Below are 17,093 nucleotides of genomic sequence, written 5' to 3' on the forward strand. Positions count from 1 at the left end.
TGTGGGTGCTTGCTTTTAGATCACACATTTGTATTTATTTATTTGGATTTTGTATTTGTTTTTATACTGTTTGTATAAAAATTAATTCTGTGTACATGATCAAAGCTGACAAGCATTCATCTCTGTTGCAGAGTGTGGACCAGCTAGTTAATGTGGTAGCTCTTCGTTTTTCATGTGAATACTTTAAATGTTCTGGTTTTTTCTTGGCAGTTTAGTGATTAAAATCTGATCAGTTTTAAGTACGTGTAGTCTTTTAAATACTGAGAACAAAATTAAACTGAAGAGACTCTTTTCAAGAAAATCACTAGTAATAAGTGCTTCCTTGACCTCTTTTTATAATTGCAAGTGATGGCTATTGGTGCTTTTTGGTAGAGAGTTTCTGTGAAACATTTCATATGTTTGTATACATTTTACTTGAAATTTAAAAAATATGCTAAGTTTTTATTGGCTTATATTGTTGGGTCAGCAATAGTAAATATTTCTAATTTTATTCATGTGAGGGCAAAATCCAGAAGTCCAGAGCTATCCTGCTAAATTTGATTAGCACAACTGTCCAGTTGTTGTTTCCTGTGTTTTAGTTTATGGCTGTATTTACTTGGTTTGGTCAGTTGTTTTTGTTTGTTTGAGGGTTTTTGTTGGTTTATTGTTGTTGTTTGATTTGGGGGAGTGTTTTTTGACAACAGCAGGTTAGACACTGAGCCATGCACTAGTGAGTGGCAAAGCCTCATCCTCATGTGGGCCTTGGGTTGCACAGGGTGGATGGAAACTTGTCATGCTTTTTTATATTACATTGCAAAGGCTTATTCTCACATTATATTGCAGTTTTATCAGATGTTCTAGCAGTATTTTTGTCAGCTTGATACGAATTTGGATTGTAGCTGGTGTATTGGATGTGCTTAGGATGAGCTTTCATGCTTAGGTTTAGAATGTAAATTACTTTCCTTGCTCTTTGCTGCTAGAGAAGAGTTCCTCCTCAACTACTGTGGTAAATAGTCACAGGAATTGTCAATAATGTAATAGAACTTGAGTTCAAATTCCTCTTTTATCAATACTCAGCTCTGTTAAGGTCAGTGATACGAGACATTTTGATAAAGGCTTGCATTTGAATAGGCTTTCCAAAAATGTGCTTGGAGTTAGGCCATCAAACCAAGCCATGCAGACATTGCTGGGGTTTTTTCCTCCTTTTTTTTATACAGTTACATGGTATTTTCTTGTAGGAGGGGGAAACAGGAACACCATGTAGGACAGGTGGTCATCATGTATTATTTGTTGTGGCCTTAATTCTGTGGTCTAAGGTAAGACTAGAAAGAGATTTTGGTGTATGATACCTTAGAAGGCCATCTTATCTCTGAAAAGCAGAATCACTGAGTACCATTAGATTACCACTGCTGAAAGGAGGGTTGCTTCTTTGATTATGTGAACTGAGTTACAAGCAACTGACTGGTGTATTCAAAAAAATAATGAAAAGGTCTGTGTTGATTTGTACCCAGTTGCATTTTCATAAGATCACGGAATGGTTTGGATTGGAAGGGACTAAAGATCACCAACCCCCTGCCATGGGGAGGGACACCTTTCCCTAGACCATGTTGCTCAGACTCCCATCCAGCCTGGCCTTGAACAAGGGTGTTCCAGGGATGAGGCACACACAGCTTCTCTGGGGAGCTTGTTCCAGTGTCTCACCACCTTACACTAGTGAATGTCTTCCTGCTATCTAATGGAAGCCTGCTGTCTTTCAGTTTGGTGCCATTCCCCTTGTTCTGCCACTACATGCTCTTGTAAATTGTCTTTTTCCATTTCTTTTTTAGGCTCCCTTCAGGTATTGGGAGGCTGCAAGTAGGTCACCCCAAAGCCTTCTCTTTTCCAAGCTGAACAATCCCAGGTTTTGGCTAGGCAGTTTTCTTTATAGCATGTGGTACTGGTTAAAGAGTGCCTGCCTGATATGTAGGTGGTGTAGAGAGGATTTTAAAATGCTGCTTTTTGCATTTGCTCAGATTGGTGTTTGTATTAAAAATATTTTTGTCTGTTCTTCATGCTTTGCGGGGTTTCTGTCAATCCTAAAAAGGCTATTCCAGTTTTCTTTCGGGGGAGAAGGTGTTTTGGAGATTACCAGAGCCTCAGCCTGTGGTTCTTTGTGAAAAATATCCTGTGGTAGTGATTCTGGTGTTTTTTGGCTGGACTGGCTGGGCAGTCTCTCTGCTTGTATTGACAGGGCAGGGGCATTTACAGGACAATGGAGTGAGGCAGCAGCACACTGGGGGCTTGGACCATGGCTGGGCAGGTGATGGCTTTAAGTGGTGGTTGTACCTGCTAATCCCTGCCCACCCTCAGCCCTTCACATGCACTGCATGCCTCCCAAAAAACAGTGACCACGTTAGTCTGTGCCTCGACTGGTTTGGAGTGGGAAGGGATTAGATGGTTAGGTTTCCTCCAATCAGCCTGCATCTATGAGGATGCTGTTTTCTTAAAACTGTGTTGTGTTTGGGGCTCAAATATTACAAGTTTCTCTAGCATTTCAAACAGAACCTGCCTACACTGCTGGAAAGCAGATGCAGTCCTCAAATGTCCTGTTTAATACACAGTCATCAGTATGACATCAGTTTGGTCCTAAATAGTGGAGTGCAGATGACTTTCATTCTGTTAAATGCAAGTAGATATTTAATTGTATGAGAGGCCAGTTACAGAGCAGGGTTTGTACTTCAGCCTTCAGCAGCTCTCTTTTCAGACAATGCTGTTGCATCATGTGCAGTGTCAGTGGTACCCGGTTCTTCCTCAGCTGTGTGCTTCAGGATGACCAGGGATGCTTCATCAACGTGCCTTGTTCCACATGCTTTCGTTTTGGGAGCTGCTGTCTTGTGGTAGGTTGGAGGGAGCTTTGCAGATAGGCTAGTTTTATGGCTGCCTGTATAGGGATACATACAGCAAAGAACGAGCTTAGTAAGCTTGAACTTCTTAAATATTGATGATAATATTTAAAAGCTAAAATATAACAGTATTTCAGTTGTGAATACGTGGAAATTGTGTGTACTGCTTAATGTGTTTCAGAAATCCCTGTTACTTTTCTTCTTTCAATACAAGAAAACAGGCGTGTAATGCTTCATTGAAGGAAGCCTGTAGGGGTGCTTTGTGAGGGACTTAATTAAGGGCTTTGAAAGACTAAACAAAAGGAAAAAGAAAACGCTACAGGGTTATTGTTATTCCAGCCCATTGGCTCAGAGAGCTGCCCATCTATTGGTGCCTTCTATCCTTTTGGGAGCTGAATGACACTTTTGTTCATGGTTAACAGAGGTGAAAGAAGCCAATTATTGGCTGTCTTTTCCACAGGGCAGCTGCAGAGGGATTTCACTGCAGGCAAATACGGACTTTTCTGCCACAAGGATGGTTGTGATGACAGTTATTTTTGTGTAATTGTATGAAAGAAAACAGATCTTTTTTTTGCCTTCCAGTGACTTGTCTAGATGTTTATTGAAAACTGCTGTGAGTATGCTGGCAGGGAATGGGAACGTGTGAGGGACTGGATTCCCCATGCGAACAGTGTGCTCAACTTCTGTGAGTGTGTGAGCGAGTGAGGTTTTTGAAATTTATTTTTCTTCTCTTGCTTTCTTTTTTACCTTGAAACTGCAGTTGATTTTAACAGTAGAGTTTTTCTAATCGGTGTACAGTGTGCATTTAGCTCTCTTATGGTTTGCCAGCTCAGGCTCCTTTTGCAGTAATGATAGAGGGTCAACCTCTGCAGGTTAGTGGGAAGCCCTACAACAGCAAAACACATCAGCATAGCATTAAGGATCCCAGAAAGTGTCTCTGTGCCTGAAACCTGTCACCCCTTCTCCCACATCTCTTATTGCTTGCTCCCAGTACATTATAAAAATCTTTTCCCCAAACTCTTTCTTTTATAATTAAGAATGCATTCTTTTCCCTGCAAATTTTCTTTGTTTCAGTCGTTGTAATGTATAAAGAGACTCAGTTGACTAAGAACCATGTTCTCTTAGTCTTGGGATTCTCCTCCAGTTAGGGGAAGATTTTGAGTGAGGGCCAGTGTCTCAGAATTGAGCCATCTTTGTTGTCCTAGAATTATTGTCATGTTGGCTGCTCATTAGGCTTGTCAGTTGGGGAGGTGGGCTGCTTGTGGTAGCCTCTGTGCACATTTGCATATATATTTAGGCAGATTTCACAGTAATACTATAAAACAAAAGGACAAAGGTGATGTTCCTCAACTTAAGTGGCTTTCTGCTGCAGGTCGAGGTGGGTCTGGCTTTGTCCTCAGACCTTTGGAAGTGGAAATACTGAGTGCATTCCTCCTTCATCTCTTGGGAATGAACAGGAGTTCTGGTGCTTTCATTTGGTTTCTCTTCATCCAGACTGATTGTTTTCTCTTGAGTCCTTAGAGGATGTGACTTCGGGGCACTTGTCATTTGTGGGGCTGTGCCGGATTCCTGAGAATGAGAGATGTGTACCAGTGTGGGGCTGGGCAGTTGTCTGCACAGTGCCAGCAGCACTTGGCAGTGATCAGGGTGACTCTCCTGGGCCTGGAGCCTGTCTGAGGGAATGGGCAAGCAGCCTGGCTCCCAGGGAAGTAACCAAGAAGAGCTATGTGTTTGTTCACAGGGCAAAAAGCATACATGAATTTGGCTTCCTGAAATGAAATAATTAGCTGTGTGATAAGTCAGATAATAACAAGATAATTCCTGGCACTCTGTATGAGAAGAAATAAAATTGGGTTTGAATACTCCCTTGATGTCCCTTGTTCAGTCCTGTACTATTGAAATAGAAGCTGAACCTGTAGCTGTTCTCTGAGAGTGTCCTGGCAGATAATTTTGGCAGTTTCCATTTTAATTCGTGTCTAAGGTTCACTGGAAGCTAAGGTGGAAGCTTAACCCACGTCTTCATGGACTTGGACATTGATTTCAAATCAGAAAAAGAAATGTAGATGAAACCATCATAACTACAGATCAGGAAGGCTGATGGGGCTGTTTGGGTTCTTGTATTCAGCTACACTCCTTGTCAATAGGCAGCACCTTTGCCATTTGTTGAAGGCACAGTTTCCTGAGAGAAACACAAGGGTTGTGTGTCAGCACTCATGAACTCTGCTACATGGGGAACTTTAGGCAGCCTTTAATCCTTTAAATGTCATAAAGCAGAAATTACTTATGTTAAAATGCTGTGCAATAATTGATGACCAAAAATTTTCAAAACTCGTGTTACATCCTGTCAAATTTGTTTGTTCTTCATCATCTTATTTAGGATACCTTGAAAATTGCTATATAAAAGCATGTTTGGTTCTAAAAAGGCCCTTCCAGGTGCTGCCATGAAGTCTATTTTGGCACTAGGAAGTTGTACTATGTGCTTTTAGTTTTCCCACAGTACAGATATTTTGAGTGCTTTTTGCCAGAAATAGTTTTTAGTTTCATCCAAGTTACCTGTTATATGTGACTGAAAAAACTCCTAAATGCTAAAGCTGTTGTGTATAGGTTTGGACTAAGCATGGCATTTAGATTTTTGTCATCTGACTTCGTTGTATCAGAGGCTTTGTCCATTCACCAATTTTGTTTTGCTATTTTTTTGTTTTTAGCCTTCTAAAAATGTAGGTCTTTCCCACACTTTTGAGGCTCTGGTTGCTTTCTAAACATTGGGTGGGACAGACTAGAAGACCAAAATAAACCAGAAGAAAGTGAATAAAATTCAAAGTACTTAGAGTTACTAAAGTTGGCATTCTTATGAAATTGGATTTATAGCTGTTTATGTTCTCTTTTTGCAGCAGAGCAACAACACACAGTGAAAATGCAACAGAAGATTTTCATGTGAACATATGTGTGAGTTGATATCACTGCTGTTTTTCAGCAAGCAGATTTAAGGCTCTGTCTGGACAGCTCAGACACATGGGTAGCCTTGACCTCTTTCTGTCTCTCAGAAGTGCAGAAATATTCTCCTTTGACCCCAGGACTTGGGAAGGAAAGCAGCCTGTCTGAAGCCATGGAATGGATCTCTGCTGGAGCAAGGCGAGGCGCTGAACCTCGCTGGGTCTGAGTCCGGAGGTGTCCCTGGGAGCTCACTGAGTGAAACATTTGTTGTTTTAAATCCAGGGTTGCTAGGTGGAGAGGGATATAATGTCCTTGAGTCCAAAGGGTGAGAGTGGCTGCCGACGCTCCTACCAAGGCGGTTTGAGTTTTATGGAATTGCCCTTGAAGGTACTGAATGCAGTGAAATGTGCCGTGTAGGTGTTGCTGGTTATGCAGCAGAAACCTGACACTGGAGCGGAGGTGGGGCGGGAACCAGACCTCATTAAACTGGTTAGGTTACATGCTTTGCTGATGGTCTTGGTGTTTCAGCAGTGGCTGTTCCTGAAGGTTTTTGATAAGGGAAAAGTGCTTGAGAACTTCCTCAGTAGTAATGAACAGAACTGTGGCTTAGTTATGTGTGGAGTGTTGGAGTTTTGCAATATGTTTTAACTTAAAACACACATACTTATTAAACCTGGAACTGACAACTCAATAAAGAAAAATCAGAGTTGTCTGAAAATTACATAGTTAACCTCAGTGACTGATGACTCAGTGTGATTCCACTATGGTAAGAGACAGTTGATGCAGCTGGCAATGCTACCCTACTCTAATTTAGCTGCAGGTATAGTGTTAAACTTTATTTACTTAAAACTTCCATAAAACTCCTTTAGGTTTTCTGGTGTTGATTTTATTACCGGCGTGAGCTGCATGTGACATTTTTTCTTAGTATGAAGAGCCCAGTGTCTTCTTCAGTGCTTTTCTCTCCTACTACCATAGGAGCCTGCTGCTCCATAAAAGACAGCTAGCACCATCTGATTACAAGGAAAAAAAAAAAAAAAAGGCACAGAAATATCCCACCAGGGTATAGTTGGTTGAACTCTAAAGTGTGTCTTATGTGTGGAGACTTAAGAGTTAAAAGAAATTAAAATATTTCTGCTTTGCTTTACTGACTTTTACAAATAATCTCAAGTCTTGCCAGAAATACTGGTTGTAATGTATGATGTTGGATGCATATGTCTTGAGCTAAGATGATCTTACTTTGTGTAAGTTATTTTAAATAGTCAGAGGGTAGCTGTGGTGTAACCATGCTGGAAGCTTTCCTGTCAGGGTGATAGCAGGACATGCAAATTGGTTACAGATGGGGGGATGTGGGTGAGCTGAGTTCCCACCTGGTTTGGTCTGTGGACCTCTTTGTGGTCTTATTCACGTTTTGTGATTAATACTCAGAGGTACAGAAGGAGTATCTTGGTACAGACTTGCCCTCGGATTGCTTGATTAGTGTGCCTGTCACATGGTTTGATTTTGTTTTTGGTTGTTTTTTTTTTTTTTTTACTCGATTCCCTGGCACTACTGTATTCCATAGAGTAAATAATTATGAAACTGTAAATTTTACTCTCTGCTACAAATAATCTCTGTGTAAATCTCTGTGTAGAAGAAGTACTCCTGCACTGAAAGACATTTTATTTCCTTCTCCAGTTTACAATAAGCCCTTCCTTTAGGCTGTAATCTGCACCCAAAGTGTGGCTCTTAAAAATTAACTGATGAGCATGTTAATTTGCACTATATTCCTATTCCGGGATGGCATCCCTTCCATAATAACGCAATGGAATTTTTTCTAGGTTAATTCCCTACCATGTATCAACATAAGCCATTAAATGTACGTGTGATTGCTTAATGGCTGGCCTTCAAAATAGGGCTTTGCATACAGGAATTGTTCTCTCTACGATCTTGATGATGGCTCGATTGGCACATGAATAGGGTACATCACAGCTAGTTACTGTGTCTGAAAGAAAGCTAAAACACCGTGTTGGAAGAAAAAACCAACAGGTTGATGTGACACGGGAAGGAGGAGGCAGGAGAAATAACTTAGATACGGTGGGAGTAAGGGAGATTTTATTTCTCTTGCAGGAACAGGCCTGCCTGAAATTCTGCAGGTTTTTGGTTGCTGCCAGTGAAAATGTTGTAAGTCCTGCTTTAGCAAAATGCTAAGAGCTTACTGAAATCTGCAGGATTTATATGCTGCTTAAAAAAAAAAAAAAAAATTAAAAGGGTTCTGTGCGCCAGTATTTACTAAAATTCTGATAATAAAAATCCTCTTTAATAGCCAGGGTCAGTGGGTGATCTGAAGTTTGATTATTTCCTTGAAGTGCTTAATCTCCAAGTGAGCTGTCACATAGTTTCCAGTTAGAGCCAGAGAAAATGAATGGAAATGTTGCATGTAAGTTACAGCATGATTTCTTTATGCTGCTACCAAATGGAGAGAACCTACATATCTAACAAACAAATTGTCAGAGCAGTTTCCTGTCGTATTTTCCTGCTAAACAAACAGAAGGGGCAGGAGAAGAAGGGTAATTAATTGGTTTTGGGAAGGACGTGATGGGTAGTAGATGGGCATAGAACATGGGAGCAGCCTTGGTCAGCTGGAGGGGGCTTCAGGCTCTGTTGGTGCTTTTGGATAGCTTACTTCAGGTAGCTCTGCATCCTTGCTTGTGCTTGCCATGCTGTTTGTTCAGTGCATTTAGGCAGCAAACTCCAGGTGAGGAGTGTGTGTTTGTACAGCACCAGCCCACGGACGGGTTGAGCAGGGCCCTTGGCTTCTGCTGCAATACAAACAACAGGTGATAAGACCTTGTGCTCATTAGTGAGATAGCACGGGCACTTGGGAAAGGCAAGTGTATTTACTGGGTGGGAATGCAACCTGTGTCTTACTTAGCCATCACAGCAGTACTGACGAAGGCTTGAAATATTTGGGTTATTTCCTTTCTAGTCAGAGCGTTTTCCTGGAGGAATTGGAAAATGAAGCATGCTTGTAGATGAAAAAACGTCCTGTCTCATAGGCTTTCTGTTACTCCAGAATGGACTGTGAGTACAGAATGGGTTTCTGTGCTTCTAAGTTTTGGAGGTCTCTGTGATCACGTCAGAGGCAGTAGAAGCATGCTTTGGATTGCTGGGAAAAGATGGAATAACAAGAAGAAATATCTATATTAGTGCAAAAGGTTTAAATTCTTCCCTTTTGTCATTAACAGCTTTGTGTGTAGCTATCTGTCAGGAGGAAAGAATGGGTTGGGACATGGCAGTAAGGACTGGAGATAAGGGATGGATAGTGCTGCAGAGTTCTGTCTGTTGGAATACCCAGTGGGCCCTAGGAGTTGTGACTGTTAGAAATGGAGAGAATGCAAGCTTTAAATGCAGTGCCAGTCTGACACTGGGGTCCTATCACCATAGAAATGTTAGCTAGTAGTATAGTATTACACTATTATACTACACCTTCCAGTAATACATGTAGGTAATACAAAAAGGTAAGAAATTAATTTCTCAGCATGTTATTTAAACTTTATTTTGAACTCAAACATCATTGCAAACTCAAACACTTTCCAAGTGTGGGTTCCTCTGTAAACATCATCTTTGCCTGGTATTTATTTTCTTCCTATTCATGGTTTCTCACTGTTGGGATTAGCATGTCTGCTTGTAACATATATCCTTGGATTTTAGCTGCACTCTTTGGATTTATAGAGCAGTTACCATTACAAGCAGTAGTTGTGATGTGGTGCTTCTGGAAGTTGTGATGTTTGCTTCTTGTCATCAGGAAGATACAAAGAAACAAAACTCTACTACTAAATTTGTTTCTTTATAATTTAATTGAAAATTTCTTGCCAATCCTCTAGGCTGTCCATACTTTCATTACATACTGAATACAGTTAAGATATGGGACAGCAAATTTATTTATTCTGTTCCTTCAGTGGTTTTATCACCATCCTGAAATGGTGAAATTCCCATTTCCTAAATGGGAAAAAAGATTTAAAGCAGGGGTGTAATTCAGTTCCTTCTCTCCTGTGAGATTGGCTGCTGAGGGGTGTGGTTTGGATGAAAATCACATTTGTTTTCATCATGTAAATATGTTCCTATGAAGTGTTGGGCACTGAATGTATTTCTTCAAGACTGTAGCATTGCAGTATAACTTAGGATTAGTCTAACCTTGAGTTTCTCTGATTTCTTGTCTCCTCCTGCCCACTTGTCTTGGCTCCAGTGTCTCTGCCTTTCCCTGCTGCCAAAACACCAGGAAATACTCTTGGTTAACATAGACCTGGACAAAACTTGAAGTAGTGACCATTGCCATGCAGCTGTATAATTGGTCCTTTTTGTTAGTTTGTGGGTTTTTGTTCTTGTTGTTTTGTTTTGTTTTTGGTAATTGGTGAAGAACTGTTGGTCTTGTATGCTAAGAGGAATATATGTTGCTTTGTCTTTATCCTCACCAGAGTTGATGTAATCAAGTCATTATCTTTGTTATCAATGGCCCAAATGGTAATGGATGGCTGATTTTTGCTGGGTACTTCCCAGCATTATGTTGAGGTGCATTTGCAATATCTTGGCTTATTTAATGTAGTTTCTAAAAATACAAACAGCCTCAGCTTTTCCTAGTACTACTGAAACTGGATCATGGTTACTACCTGGGGAATTTTATATAAGATTAAGACCTATTACCTAATGGTTTTACAAAAGTAGGTAGGAGGGCTTTATTCTAATATAGACAGCTCTGCCTAAGTAATTTTCTACATGTTATAATTAAATAACTCAGTGGCAGATGGCCCAGACATTTGAAAAGACTGAATGGAGCCTACAGTATTACATGCTATTATCTATCAACAAACAGGTTAAGCTTGCTCAGAGGCAGTATTTTATAGGAATTTAAAGGTGCCTTGTTGAAACATGATCTTCTTTCCTTCAACCAACACTCCCCTCTCTTTTTCTGTCTCGCTCCTTCCCTTTCTTGTTTTTTAAACCTGACAGAGTTAAAAAGACAAAAAGTAGATAGCTATTAATAAAGTGCTGGGAAGCACAGGGCTGGGGTGTATTTTGATCTTATTTGTTTTAAACAGCCAGTTTCAATTTGGTTTTGTTGAGATTTCAGTTTGCTTTTCTGTAGCTAGGTATTTAATGGTTTATTTGGCTTAAGACTGTTTTTACAAGGTGGTGTGTTTTAGGTTATTATTGTGTATTTGGATGCAGTGCATGAATGTGGTGGGAAGGTTTGTGTGATCCCAGCGCAGATCCAAGTGTTGAGAGAGGAGACTGGTCCCTTTTTGTTGTTGCAGCTTTCCTTCTCATGCAGGAATTACTGTCCCACTGTTCCCCTTCCATCACCTAGTCATCTGTTCTTTCTAGCCAGAATCGTGCTCTGGCAGTTGGTAAGAGAGAAATCTAACGAGGGTCAGGCTCCTTTATGGTAGAGGCAGTACTTTAAAAGGGTAGAGAAGGCTGCCTGTGCCTGCAGGAGACACCATAACATGCTGTGCACTGCATCTAATTCTTTTTTGTGTGATGCCACTTATGAAAGCTGTGATTGAAGCCACTATTAAAAGATGAGTGTTTCTGTTCCTAAAATATGAGAGAATTAGTAAGTTGCCATCCAAGAGAGTAAGTATTCCTGCTCATCCTGAAGCCTGGGGATGTTTGACTTTGGTTAGTGGTAAAATCAACAATCCTTGAAGAAAACAAAATCCAAATAACTAAAACCTCACATCAGGAACTGGAATTCTTGAAGGAGCAGTATGATAAAAAGTTTAAGTGCATTGTGTTTTCTAGTTCACTTTTCTGAAGTCTCCACTGCTGGTTGATTTAAGAGTGATTAAATATCTGGCATGATGCAAGATGAGATGTGGTGCTGTGTGTTTTTTACTGTGTCCAGCAAAGCTGCTTTCCTCTTCCAAGGAGAATGGACACAACAGCTTTAAATGGGGAAAACCCAACTGTTTCATATTCACAAGAAAACAGAAAGCTGATTTGATGCCTGTTTTCAACAGAGAGAGGTTTTCATTGCTTTTACTATTGTTGCCAGTTAGTATAAGTATTTTTAATGACTTTAAGGTGTTTCTGTGTTAGGTGAAAGCAGGAAACTTTGCTAAAGTCAGCTGGAAATGAATATTCAGGTAGTTGTCAGAATAAGCTGAAAGGATCTACTTGAGCAGGCTGCAGACAGCAGATGAGAGCTGGAGTACCGTGGCTTCACTTCTCACCTTTTGCCTGTAAAAAATTAATCTCTGCATTACCTGGCATGATGAAATAACATTTACAGTTACAAGCCACTAATTTTAGTTACTTTTATTCTTTTCTGTAATACCTTCTTGGAAGAAGGGCAATGCTTCTGGCAGAGTGTAAGAAGTTATTTATCATTCAAAACTGCAGCCATAGCACTGTAGGGAGGGAGAGCTGTTGTGTTTATTTTGTGTTGCATCTCTCCTACCTGAAATGGTGAAACTAATTGTAATTATAAGGCTGTGATTCATGTTATCCCCCAAGATGCAGCCTCTACACCACCTTTGGCAGGTCATATTTTAGTTTCAATGCCAGTTTCTTGGCCATCATTTTAGTTTCAGTGCTAGCTTCTTGCCCCATCATGCCCTTCAGTGTTTCCAGGAATGGGGCATCTGCCACCTTGGTCTTGGTTAATGTTGGGGAATGAGTGAATAGTTATCCTGGCTGTTTAGTACAGATAAACCCAGTTAATGGCTGCCTGCTGAAAGGTGCAGGTCTGCCCTGGCTTCTCCTTGTTCCTGATGTATCTGCAGTGTAAACCCAGTGCAATCCCATGGCATTACCATAATCTTATCTCTCTTAGAGCTGTTGTGTCTGTTTTGCACTTTCTGGGGAAAACATCCCAAATATAAATGTGAGTCTAAACTTAAACTTAAGTCAGAGGTGTAGTTTGCTGGGCTGACACACCATACTGAGGACTTGTTGGAAGAACAAGAAAACTATTATAAGCCTTTTAGATACTGAGTCTGAACTTCAGTTTGCCAAATATATGGCAAATATATGAAGGTTTTGGTGTTTTGTTTGTTGGGAGTTCTGTGTGCACACGGGTTTGGAGGCAATTCAAAGGTTTGCAGGTGTTTAATTGTTTTTAAGGAACTTATATCTGAATGTAATAACCCAATCCATCGTAGGTCTAGCTTAGTCCTGCTGAAAAGGGGCTTTAGGCAGCTGCTGACATGATCCTCCTGTTGTGTGATAGCATCATTCCCATGAACACTACTAGAGCTTGGGATAGAACTATTAATATTCTTTTATTCATTCTTAGGAACTTTTTTAGTATATCAGCTCCCTAAATGATTTCTGAGCTTATAGACCTGAGGGCTTTTTTAGCAGAGAAACTGGTGGTGTATGGCAGCTTCTCAGTGGAGACTTCTTTGACATGTCAAGGGGCATACTAATACTTATCTTTATTAAATAGATGGCTTTCTTGATACTGCATGGACTGATCCCTTTTTTTTTTTAAGTTTAGGAGTAGTAAAATGACTTCTTGCTAAGTAGAAACTTAGCAAGGGCTATTTTTGTTTAGGACTGTGGTTTTGGGGATTATTTGCCATTATTTTGTCATGGTATATTGTGTATATTTTTGTTGCAATTCTTCTGTTAATTATGTGCTATTATGAGTATCTTCCCAAGTCAACTTGGTAAACTTTATAGAGACTGGTTATTAAGTAATCTAATTTTAGTGTCATGGGTGTTCCTAATATTGTTTGTAAATTCTTGCTCGTGAAGTACTTAATATTTTATTGCCAGCATATAGTGCCTGTGAACTCATTCTTTAAGGATACTCTGCAGAGTGAAGTGAAAAGGAAAAAATATTTTATATATATATATATAATCAAAGCTGCTTTTACATAATGTTCTTAATTAAACAAGAATTGTTTTAAGACTTGTATGGTGATCATTAGGAAACTTTCAGAGTTGGTGCTCTGATATTCTGGAAAGTTTGCAAATCAGTGCTGTAAAGATTGACTTATTTATTTAGTAAGAGTTGCTATCACATGCAATGAAGGCATATGCAGATACTTTGTAAGAATTTCAGCTTTTTAGTGAGGCATCATGATAAGCAGTTGGTGAAGATTCACATGATAAAGACAATCACAGTTTATATTTCTGTCTGGTTTTGTTACAAATTCAGCTTCACTGAAAATAGATTTCAGTAGAATTTGGGGGTATTGATGATGGTTCTTAAGCCCTCATTATTAAGGTGATCTGTTTCATGCTTGCATCCAAAAATCTGCTCCCCAAATTAAAACTGTAGAGCCCAACACTTGAAGCTACATGGAAAAAATGTTTTCAGTTAATTTCAGATCCCAGAGAAAGTCAGAAGTGCTTTGATTTTGGGTGTCATCCATTCTGTGTGTCTGCATGGTTTCCATTGACTTTGTTTGGGATTGTGTAGGGCACTTCTGAAATTGGGCATTCATAGCTCTGGAAATTTCAAGACCATTGCTGAAATTTCAGGTGGATGTAATTTCCTTACCTCAGATGTCAAAAAGAGCTACCATGTGGTACAGCCAAAATCTTTGCCAAAATGGTGTGTAAGCATTCATACAGTGCTTTCTGATGCTACTGTTGACTTCTTTTTACTGCCAGTATTTATTGTGGTGCATATGACAGTAAGGTTTTATATCAGCTGGACAGTTTTTTGACAGTTGTGATTTTCTTGCACAGGTTACCATTTCTTAAGATTAGGGTTTCCACTCTCTTCTTACTCTTCTGTTCATAAATGCTTCCAAGCTGATAATAAAAGTGGATTTGAGTCCTCTAGAAAGGAGAGGACAAGTCTGTGAAATGTGTGTGTTTATGACAATTTGAAAAATGTGTGAGAGTAGAAGTTGCAGTCTGCCATGGAGCAGACAGGTGACAGTTCATGTACCTGATACATTTATTTTCTTTCCAGCAGAAGAAGAAAAACATCCCCAACAGCAACATTGTACTGTGACTGCTGCTGCTGAGGCACAAAACACAGCTTAAAGCATGCAGGCTGTAGAGTCTGGGGATAAAGCATCTCGAGTTCAGCCCCTTCTGGAGCTTAGTGAAGGGAGTCTTTTGTTCCATAGTGGATTTTTTGGGGCTCTTACCACAGTTGGGTTTGTTTTGTATATGCTGAACCTTATTTTGGTGTCACTGCTCTTGAGTTAGGTTGGTATAATATTAGCAGCTGCTGAGGAGTAGCTTTCTTAGTTTATGCTGGGAAATGAGAAATGAAGATTTTGGACTCTTGTTTAATTAACATTTATTTTAGGGAAACTATTGCCTCTAGATTTAGTGTAAGAGTGCAGTTTTGCCATTGGCAGTGCCTGAGGGTCTCTGCTGCACAGGTGGTTCAGAGATCAGTTACCAGTGACTTGTTAGTGTCATGGAGGAGCTTCAGTGGTGCTTGCTGGCCATCAGTGAGATAAAAGGAGAGTTTGGCTTTGTTTGCCTTTTTTAATGTGAATTCTGTAGGGAGGTGGCATATAGACCCTAGAGAGCAACATGTGGAAGACAGCAAGCAGGAAAGGCTCTACTAACAAGTGTTACTGAATTGCTTATTAACTGCATACTAAAAAAGCCCAAACCAGCAAAGTGGAAAGTAAGAACTTGGATTATGTCATGAATTGTTACGCAGTTAGTTTAATTATCAAACCAAATTGTTTTCATGCTGCTTTTATTCACACTGAGTAATAACTTGCTTTGGGACTGGATTATCTGTGATCGTTGTGTAGGTGTGAGCTGAGGTGATGTCACCAAGTTTGCCACTTACTGCTGCTTTGTACAGAAAAAAGCTGAGCAGGTCTGCATACCTATCATGTAAGCACTTGCTGCCAGCTTCCCTCTGCCCATGGATTGAGAATGAAATCTGCTTAAAACTATTACCTCCAGGACTTCATAGGTTTTGTAGAAGGAAAACAAAACAAAAAAAGTCTGTGGTAGAGCTAGGACGTGTTTCTGCTATTCTTGCCAGTAGTTCCAGAAGCCTGGATTGCCAGAAGCTATTTATTAAGTCCTAACGCATGTATTTTTTTTTTTAAAAGACACTGTGGGATGAAAATTTGCGCAGTGGGTGGTCACAATATTTTTTTTTTTTTTCATATGCTTGTGGTTTTAGAATAGTCTTAATCATCTGAGTTAAAACTGTAAGTTGGTAAAAATTAGTACTGGAGATAACAGTACTGTAGAACCTCCATGCATGCCTTCCCTGTAGTTTCACAGTAATTATTTTTGTTTAGAGGTGATGGAAAACTTTATTTTGTCAACTTCCCGTTTTATAGGTCTTTGCTGCAACCTGATTCTCAAATTACAGTGACTTGATAGTTTAGCATGCAAATTTCCAGAAAGACGCTTTACTGTTTTTTTTCTGTTACCATATTATCCATGAGGCTTTCTTTTTCTTATCCTTTTCATAGAGTCTAAAAATCCTTTCCTGGTTCTTGATAAATCTGTATTTGTTCTTTTCCAGAGATATCAGCATGAATAACATCACAAGACTACCAGAAGATGCCTTCAAGAACTTTCCCTACTTGGAAGAGCTGTAAGTATTTTACACATGGTAAAGTTTTGCCACAACATCATGTGGCTGTATAAAGTGAAGGTGGGTGGAGAAACACTGTTAAGTGGAACTGCCAACAGAAAAAGCAATTATACTTTAAAAATGTAATCTTGTACATGTTTGAAAACCAGGACAGTAAATGCTACTTACAAGGGACTTTTTACAGTAATTATTTTAATCATGGCTAGAGTGATGACACATACTAATTACAGTGTTATCCAAAGATAACACAAGAGTTGTGTAATTACCATTGTTTCTGAAGGAGCTACAGTCTAGCTGTTGCACAAGTTCCATAAAATAGGTGTTGCTTCATGTACTGAGTGGCTGACTTCCCTTGTCCTTGTGGGCTGCAGATGCAATGCTCACAAGCCCTGACCTATATCAGGAGTATATCCTATATCCTGACCTATATCAGGAGTATATCCTATATCCTGACCTATATCAGAAGCTGTGTGGTACAGGGCTTCTTTTTCTCAATTTCTCTGGCAGAAATTTTTTTCCCACTTCCCACCTCCCTTTTGTCTTACTCTCATTTTAGCTTTATTTTTTTATGTTTTACTTAACTGATACTTGGATTTCTGAATCTTCAGTCTCATGTGCTCAGTATTTTGCTGCAGTCTTTGATTTGCAAAGCTGAAGAATTCTTTCAACAGCATAGTCCTTAATGAGGTTGGGTTTCAGAGTCAGTGAACAGGGAGGCAGGTTTGACATTCACTTTACTGCTTTAAGTACTGTTATGTGACTAGCACTTTCTG

General features: G+C 39.7%; 1 protein-coding gene across 1 annotated transcript in view; it reads left to right on the forward strand.

The window, feature by feature from the left end:
- The window catches only part of LGR4 (leucine rich repeat containing G protein-coupled receptor 4), a 69,419-nt gene that overhangs the window by 14,546 nt on the left and 37,780 nt on the right, over positions 1 to 17,093 (forward strand). The window contains exon 2 of the mRNA XM_056493650.1: positions 16,249 to 16,320. Within this exon, the coding sequence (XP_056349625.1) occupies positions 16,249 to 16,320 (72 nt within the window). The remainder of the gene's footprint in view (positions 1 to 16,248; positions 16,321 to 17,093) is intronic.

The sequence above is a fragment of the Oenanthe melanoleuca genome, chromosome 5 (genome assembly GCF_029582105.1).
Source record: "Oenanthe melanoleuca isolate GR-GAL-2019-014 chromosome 5, OMel1.0, whole genome shotgun sequence".
NCBI lineage: Eukaryota > Metazoa > Chordata > Aves > Passeriformes > Muscicapidae > Oenanthe > Oenanthe melanoleuca.